Source organism: Centruroides sculpturatus, unplaced genomic scaffold (assembly GCF_000671375.1).
Source record: "Centruroides sculpturatus isolate CEXI.00-Female unplaced genomic scaffold, Cexi_2.0 scaffold243, whole genome shotgun sequence".
Lineage (NCBI taxonomy): Eukaryota > Metazoa > Arthropoda > Arachnida > Scorpiones > Buthidae > Centruroides > Centruroides sculpturatus.
The window spans coordinates 649,528-657,897 of record NW_019384457.1 but is presented as its reverse complement, the minus strand read 5'-3'; the positions used below and the strand labels follow the sequence as shown (position 1 = coordinate 657,897).

The 8,370-nt window shown below is 30.2% G+C and overlaps 1 protein-coding gene across 1 annotated transcript; it reads left to right on the top strand.

Moving 5' to 3' along the window:
- Positions 1-595: 595 nt before the first annotated feature.
- LOC111620700 lies at positions 596-7,264 on the top strand. Its single transcript, XM_023362688.1, has 12 exons — positions 596-628; positions 1,443-1,499; positions 1,585-1,639; positions 5,562-5,653; positions 5,723-5,836; positions 5,905-6,058; positions 6,143-6,195; positions 6,266-6,392; positions 6,457-6,542; positions 6,620-6,733; positions 6,805-6,906; positions 6,972-7,264. Exons 1-12 carry the CDS (start codon positions 596-598, stop codon positions 7,023-7,025), a joined length of 1,041 nt encoding a protein of 346 aa, XP_023218456.1. The 3' UTR covers positions 7,026-7,264.
- The last annotated feature ends 1,106 nt before the right edge of the window (positions 7,265-8,370 follow it).

Below are 8,370 nucleotides of genomic sequence, written 5' to 3'. Positions count from 1 at the left end.
ACAATATCTTTATAAAAGTGATAAAATTATTACATTATATAAATAACATCATTTCAGTAATTAAATGTCCATGAAGTAAACTTGATCTCGCACTTTTTATCTTGCGTTACCACATCATTGGTTTTTATAGTGTTGACTCCTTAAGTAAATCTTTCAAAATATTTTTAGTTGATGATACCCATGGGATACTGTTAAACAAGTATAAATTTCAATAATTAAATATTTGTCACACTTGATAATATATTGGGTTCAACTGAACATCTCTTATTTTTTGTTTTTATAATTTTTATACTTTGTAAGACAACTGTATCTTGGTAAAATCAAATAAATTACATTTAATCTATAATCACCAGTTTGTGTAGAATAAAATTTATAAACAAAATTCTAACTATAAAATTGTTATAGAAGAAATTCAGTTTTGTAATTTTACTGACAACATCCATCTCACTAATTTAAAAGTTCAAGTAATAAGTTTTAAAGTTATATTATTTATTTATAGATGAAATAAGGACGTAATAATTTTATACAAATTCTGTTCTATTTTCATAAATAGCAAACTATATTATTATACAGGGTGATATAGCCATGCAGTGATATGAATGGTGCAACATATAATGTTAAATCTACAGTATGACAAACCAGAACTCCTTCAACACATTTTACGGACTGATGATGCACTTTTCCTATCACAGTAAGAACACCGAGCATAGTGTGCTCCACAATGCAGACAACATATATGACACCAAGTACATTTTATCTTAAATGCCTGATGTGGAATTTGGGATGACTAGCTTCTTGGGCCTGTATTTATTGATGACACACTAAATATTGACCATTTTATACCTGTTTGGATTTGATCCTGGGTCACCCAGAGTGGTAGGCTGTCATCCGGCCATCATAGGATAATTAATGGCTTGATGACTTGCCATTGGCAAAAGTACAGTAGGTTTAGTACTAGTAACGTTTAACACTGTTCCATGGCCACCACATTCTCCAGATAAGGCTGCTCTGGATTTTTTCCTGTGGAGTCACATAAAAGCATCAGTGTATGATGTGTTGACACCAGGAATGCTTTGCTCAACGTCTGCATCCTTGTATTGTAACAGAGGCCAGTTGTTTTGAACATCTCTGAAATAAAGCTTGCCTTTTTAATTTCTGCACTGTTATTTTTGCCGTTTACGGTCAGATTATTTGTATATTATACTAAGTCATCAGAAATTGGTTATTTCAAGATTTGCATATTTTCTTATAAAACAAGCCAGTGATTCTATATGATATTTCCTTCCCTTTTTTTGTATATAATGTATGTATATATTTATTAAATAGTTTGAAGATATTTTTTATAAGATTTTGCTTTTCTAATTTTTAAATACAATTATGTAAAGCTATGATTTATATTTATATTTTAAAATTTAAAAGAATTTTCTAATTTCTATTTTTAGATTCGTGTGGTAGATAAAGTTCCTCCACAGACTGCTTGGTTGAATAAATATCATCAAGTTAGTTTTTTAAACTGAATATTTGTTCTTATGTATATATTGTAACATATTTTTAAAAATTAATAAACCAAATATGATCTTTCAGGAGATATTTGCTAATCCACTTGTTGAATTTAAGAGTGCTAATCTAATTAATTCTGGTAAGTATGATCCATATGAATATTTTCAGTTTTAAAGGACAAAATATAATTAATTTAATGTAATTCTTGCAATAAATATTTTTTATTTTCCAAATATATATTATATATGTATAGGGCTTTATGAATGCATTTCACAAATTTTGCATTATCTTTGTATAACTGCTGAAAGATACCAAGATAAATTTAGGTTATAGCTTGTCATAAAAGTAATTTGAACTGTATAACAAAACTCCAGTGAAAATTTTTATTCCATAGAGTGGAAGTTATACCCCAAAACTGTCAAGTTTAACGTTTTTCTATTAATTATTGTAATTCTCAAAACTAGTTCCTGATCATTATATCAAATGTTATGTTATACTAAACTAGTAGCCCGGGACGCCCCCTAGTGGGCATTGTTTACAAATTTCCATGAAGCACGGTTCCTTTGACTTTTTTGTTCCTATCAATATGCTCTACAGCTCTGTTGTAGTCCCAATGGTAAGATTAGGTGAAGAGGTGGTGACCCCCCCAAACTGTAGGCCCCTGTGCGAACAATAAAGGAAAAGGACTATACCCCTACTCAAACCCTTCGCGAGATATAAGCCCATGAAATAATAAATTCCTATTACAAATATACTGAATTATTTATATTGTTATATTGACCAAAAAATAATTTATTGGCCAAATGAATAATAATAATTCATATTGTTAAATAAGAATTAAAATTGTTAATTTGAATGTTTGAAATATGACACGATAGGGGCACCTCTAGTGTCCGTTATCAAACAGTTATGGGACAAACAGACAGATACCTGTTGAATGGGTTATATATATATATATGGCTCTATAATTGAAAAATCCAAAAATAGGGAAGTGCCTGTGTAGAAGGTTGTTTCTAGGTTATGTTATTTTAGTAATTATTTTGTTTCAGTTTCATTTAAGGGCAAAATGAGTGAACCAAAGAGAAGCAAAATTTGATTTGGGTGAAAAAAAATTAAAAATTAATTAATCATAAATAATGCAATCATGTTGTGTATTTACAACTAGGAGATAATATGGAATGCTAATTACAATGCAATAAATGAATATTTTGCAGCATAATTTTATGGGGTAGCTTATTAAGCTATTATAGAACAACACAGACAATAGGGTGCAATTGACTTTGTAACAGGCCTGACCAACCTATACAAGGGTAACATCCAGATTTTGAAAATATTCCAGCAACAGGTTTTATAACTTTTCCAGCATAAATATTTATGTTTAAGAAACACAACTAAACAGAACAGCATAGTAGATTATGGCTATTTTTATTAAAATCTCATAGGTTGTACTGTTTAATACATTGTTGTATTACTTAGTTTTTGCTATTCATGAAAAAACAAAAAGCTTAATTTTTGAAAATAGAGAGAAATTTTTAAAAAAAATTGTAAATGTCAATGAATAGTCTCTTTGGAAAGAGAACATTCTATTTGCATTTTTCACCAGATGCACGCCCTCTGGTATTTAAAAACAAAACTATTCTATCTGGTTCATTTGATTCAATCTTGTGTATTATCAGCAGTAAAGTTGAAAAGCGATAGAAAAAGCAATGCTTACTGTTGGTTCCAAATTGCAATTTCAAAGCCTTACGAGAGCCTGATATAAGTTTTCATCTATTCCCACACAAAAAAACGGGAAAAACAGATGATTATTTGGAAATTGATCGGTTATATTTATGAGCTCTGAATTCTGAAAGAGTAGATTAGACTGTTAAGAATTGGCAGTTTTACATGAACAAGTTATGCTGTCAATTTTAAAACATTTTGTTAAAAGTTTAAAATGCCAGTAATTTTGTGTAGGACACAGGGCCGAATTTAAGCATTTCGAAGCCCTAAGCTGAACTCTGTAAGGGCCCCTTACCAACCCTTTGCAATTTTAGAAGTCAATCAATAAAAGAAAAGAATTAAATCACATTATGACTCTGATTTAATACAGATATTGGAAGAAAAAAGACGTGAGGTTTCATTAGTCTTCTGTTTTATAACTAAGTTTAATTAAAAAAATTGATAAAACCAATTTAAAAAAAGATTTTTAATGGAATGGGTATAAAAATTTAAAGATCTTATGTTAATTCTTAGAAAAAAAATTAATGAAATACTACACAAAATAAACAGTGAAGTATATTTTGTTGGTTTGTAAAAAAGTGCTTATTACAAAATCTGACTTCAATTTTTTTTAAAAATGTTTGAGGTCCTTTGAAAGTCAAGGCTTTTTACTTGTAAATCTGGCCCTGATGGAACAATGTCAAAGCTGATGTTTTTTAACACAAAGGGCACAAATATGTATAGAACAATCTCACTCGTTTCGATACCACGTAATGACGTGTCCCACTAACAATAATTGTTCTCCTTCTATAAAATTTCTCAATAAACAGCTACAGGCAGCATATATTATTATATCAGACAGTAATATATGATTAATTTTACATTACTAGTTAGAAGCGACCCAGATAAAGTAGCCATTTTGTAAAAATGCAGCGTCCTCTATAGTTCATGAAAAATGCAAATACTTACTTATCAGTCATTTTGCTTTGTGATTTAACAAATTATTAAATGACAAGTGTTGCTATGATTTATATGAAATTGGTTATGTACAATGGGTGATCGGTTAATGAACATAATCCGTTCCATGACTTTTGTTTGTTAACCAATTATTGAATTACCATAGGTTTTTTATGGGAATTTGATGAATTCGTTCTGGAGACTCCAAAAAATAAAAAATATAAATAAATGTAGTAAAAAAAGTATATATGTAATACTGAAATAAAAATGCAAGACTGCATGTATATGTATTAGTCATGTTTTTTTCCTTTTGTGGGGGTTAAAGAATCTGTCCAATGTCGATTGCTTTTCTCTTTTCTTCAGGATTTTTTGGAAGTAATTAATAGTATTGTAATTGTAGAGATCCCCAAACCCCATAAACCTTATTCTGGTTTGGATGCCACTTGGATGATCGTTGTTGTGACATCCTCCTACTTCTTCAAAAGATCTTTAGTAGCAGATATTGACATTGGCCCTCTTTAGTCTTCCTATTTTTCAAAAGAAAACACATCTCGCCAAGTTTCTTGGTATTCTTCATTTGAGAGTTCTTAGAGTTCTGTCATCAGATCAGTTTCCATTATGAGCTCTAAAATGCTCTTTATTTCTCAGATGTGATTTTCATTACTCCATTAGCATCTTCAGACTTCTTGATATATCTTTCATAGCTAAGATTGTGCCTACTATAGACCTGTTCAAGCCATACAGCCTAGCAACATCAGACATCTTGTGCCCACTTTCTACCTTGGCTATTATCTCTTACTTGGTTTCTTGACACTCCTCTTTTAAGATTCCATAATATTATCAGTTTCTTTTTTAAATAAATAGTTCAGAAAAACACTTACAAAAAATCAGAGAACAGAAACCAACTAGCCCACAAAAAATTATTTAAATGCAAGGCCCGGATGAAATTTGGTATTAAAATGTTAATGAATATCTGATGGGACAGTTAATTCCTTTCACCTTTTGTAAATAAACTGCAACAAAAAACTTAACAAGTGCCTGTGCGACAGCCTCTCGAAAACAATAAAAAATTATTTTTCAGAAAGGTAAACAAAAAGCTGGAATTACAAGAGATGATTTCAAAATTCGTAGGAATAATATCTGATTGGTATAGGGTTGAGCGTCTATGTTGAAGTCTCCTGCGCTCCAAAAGGTTTCAAATTGTATCCTGAAGATAAGGGAAAATCAATCGGTATTCGTTATTTTCCGTCGCTTGTTTTTATGTTTGTTCAGTAAAGTGTTTGTTGCCCGATCATAAAAATCTTTCGTGAAAGTGTTCATTATCCAATTTGTTCGCTATCTGTACTCTTCGTTAACTGATCACCCACTGTATATTATTTTCAGAATATCTTTTTTCCTTTTAGCTTCCTGCCAAAATGCATTCTCTGATTCTGAGGGGACATTTGATTTTGTGGTTAATTTTGCAGCAGAGACGAAGACTGGTCAATCGGATGCTGTAAGCATTTCTTCCAAAATTACAAAATTATTTTACTTACGTAATAACAAAGTTTTGATTTTATATTAGGTATACAGGGAAGGAATCGTTAAACTCAGTATCAATTGTGCCAAAGAGTCTTGCAAGCAAAAAGTCAAGAGATATGTTGAAATAAGTTCTGGACAGGTTTATGCCAATGAAAAAGTGTGCATTTGAATAACACCCACTAGTTTTTAAAAATAATTTTTTTGCCAATAAAATGTGGTTTTCAGATGCCGTCTAAGGAAACTTCAAAGTTGGATCCATGGACCACAATGGGAAAACTGAAGTTAGAAGTTGAGAAGGAACTTTCTTCTTTTTCTGATCTCAATTATATTGTACTGAGACCCGCCATTGTATACGGAAAAGGCGATAAACAGGGACTTAGTAAATATTGAAAAGAAAATCATTTTTAAATGAAGGTAAATTTTATATATCATAAGAAAAGTCTAACAGAATTGTGTATTTTAGCACCACGACTGGTTGTGGGTGCAGTATACAAGCATTTGGGTGAAATGATGAAGGTAGGTAGCATTTTAAAGAAGAAATTTCTTCCATTAATTGTTATAATGTTTATTATTCTGTCACGTTAAGCTTCTTTGGACTAAAGATTTGAAAATGAACACCGTCCACGTAAGTGACGTCAGTCGAGCTGTTTGGCACGTTTGTATGAATGGAAAGAAGGGTGAAATATATAATGTTGTGGATAAAGGAGAATCGAGTGAGTTGCCTTTTGTTTTTACATTGAAATTTATAGAATATATTAACATACACAATTTTTCTAGCACAAGGTAAAATCAGCAGTATTATTTCGGATATCTTTAACATCAATCATGATTATTTCGGATCTGCCATGTCAACATTTGCAAAGGTATAAACATTTTTTAACAAACAAGGAAGTGTTGATAATGAATAACAAATGTTTTAATAAAGCAATAATTATTCCAGATGGATCTAAATAATTTAGTGGAAGAAATTAATGATAAACATCTTGGTCCTTGGGCTGAAGCATGTGCCAAAGATGGAATTTGCAATACTCCCCTTAATCCTTACTTACATTCAGTAAGTACATTAAGTGTGATTTTATTATTTGTGTGTCAATAAGTAAAATCTTTGTTTTAAATTGTAACTAGGAATTGCTTAATGATAAACATGTTAACTTGAACGGAAATAAGTTAGATGCCACGGGATTTGTTTATCAGGTGCCTAGTATAACTAAAGAAAACTTGAGAGAGGTAAGCACTTTTATGCCTCTGTTATCAGTTATTTTACATACACAATCTGCTGTTTTTTCCTTCAGGTCATAGATGACTATGTTGAAATGAACCTCTTTCCCAGGTCACTGGCACTGTGATCAGTGCTAGAAGAATTGCTCAATTATTTAAGAACTGTTTCATAGAAATGTTCTTCCTAGTCACGAAAAATTGCCAAGAAATTACAAATGAATCGAAAGAGAATGGAATGTATATTTCTGCTTTTAAATTAGAAATATTTTTCCGAATTTTTACTATAGTATTTTTTTATGAATTTCTCTTTCGTAGTGTTGTTGAATGCTGTAAGATATTTTAAATTTCCAATAAAATTAATTCTTTAGATCTTTGTATTAATAAAATTATGTATCATCAGCTTTACCATTATATAACTGCACATGCAAATACTTCATTTCTATAAAATAATCCTCAAAGTGTCTCTAACACAAACAACTACAAATGTAAGCAGACAAAATGCTGTTGTTTAATTAAATAATACCAATTTAGATAAGTAAAGCAGGACCTCTGGAGACAATCTAGAGGAATTTGCATTGTTACAAAGACCAAACATTAATCTATTTTATTTGATGTAATCATTCATAGAAATTATCTGATTCCATAGTAAACTGTTTACTAGTAATGTTCCATTTCACTTCTTGCTGTAATTACATAGCAGTTTTTTGCATAAGTGGAATAAAAAATTGTTCAGTATTAACAAATGTTTTCAGCACTTACAAAAAAATTGAATTTTCAAGTCCCTTATAAGCATCAATACTCCTTTAAACTATAGAAGTTTAAAGGAGTTTATTTTCTTCTAGTTATCTATTTTTAAATAAAAATTCTTCATATGCCAAAATATTTCACTATTTCTAAAGTCAATGTTTTTAGTACATTGTAATAAATTACAAACTTAAATTTGAAATCAGGTGTTGATCAAAATCTTCTTTTACAAGTTATCCACTCAAAAATGTGCACATTTTCAGAGCAACATTTCTCAAATCAAAAGTTTCTTAAAAAAAGCATTTACATAACTTTGTTTCTACTCCAAAGTTGTTATACATGTGAATTTTCTAAAAGTAAAATGAAATTGGTTCATCCTCATTCAAATATGTTAACCTGTTTATTCCAATTTGACAACATGAATTCTTCCTTTCTCAAAGGACGTGAAATGTCATGCTCGAACAATGATTGGAATGTATTGTTGAAACTATGAATTTTTTTCTTTTTCAAGTGTTTCTGATTTTCTGATCATGCACATACCTTTTTCACTGGCACTTTGCTTGTATTTTGTGTTGAGCTGATGGAGTCTACTTATGGATTTTGTAATAATATAGTGTGCTATCTATAGTATACAAATATTTATTTTCAACTTTGAGAATGTTTACATATGTATTGTGAGATATTTGATACATAACACATTGGAAAAACAAAGGAAACACATTATAGTTT

What these genes read in the sequence shown, in the direction of transcription:
- LOC111620700 (XM_023362688.1), top strand. Translation starts at nt 596, where the DNA reads ATGAATGGTGCAACATATAATGTTAAATCTACA. An exon ending in CATATAATGTTAAATCTACA is followed by an intron (nt 629 to 1,442) that starts GTATGACAAACC and finishes TTCTATTTTTAG; the next exon opens with ATTCGTGTGGTAGATAAAGT. An exon ending in AGGTTTATGCCAATGAAAAA is followed by an intron (nt 5,837 to 5,904) that starts GTGTGCATTTGA and finishes TGTGGTTTTCAG; the next exon opens with ATGCCGTCTAAGGAAACTTC.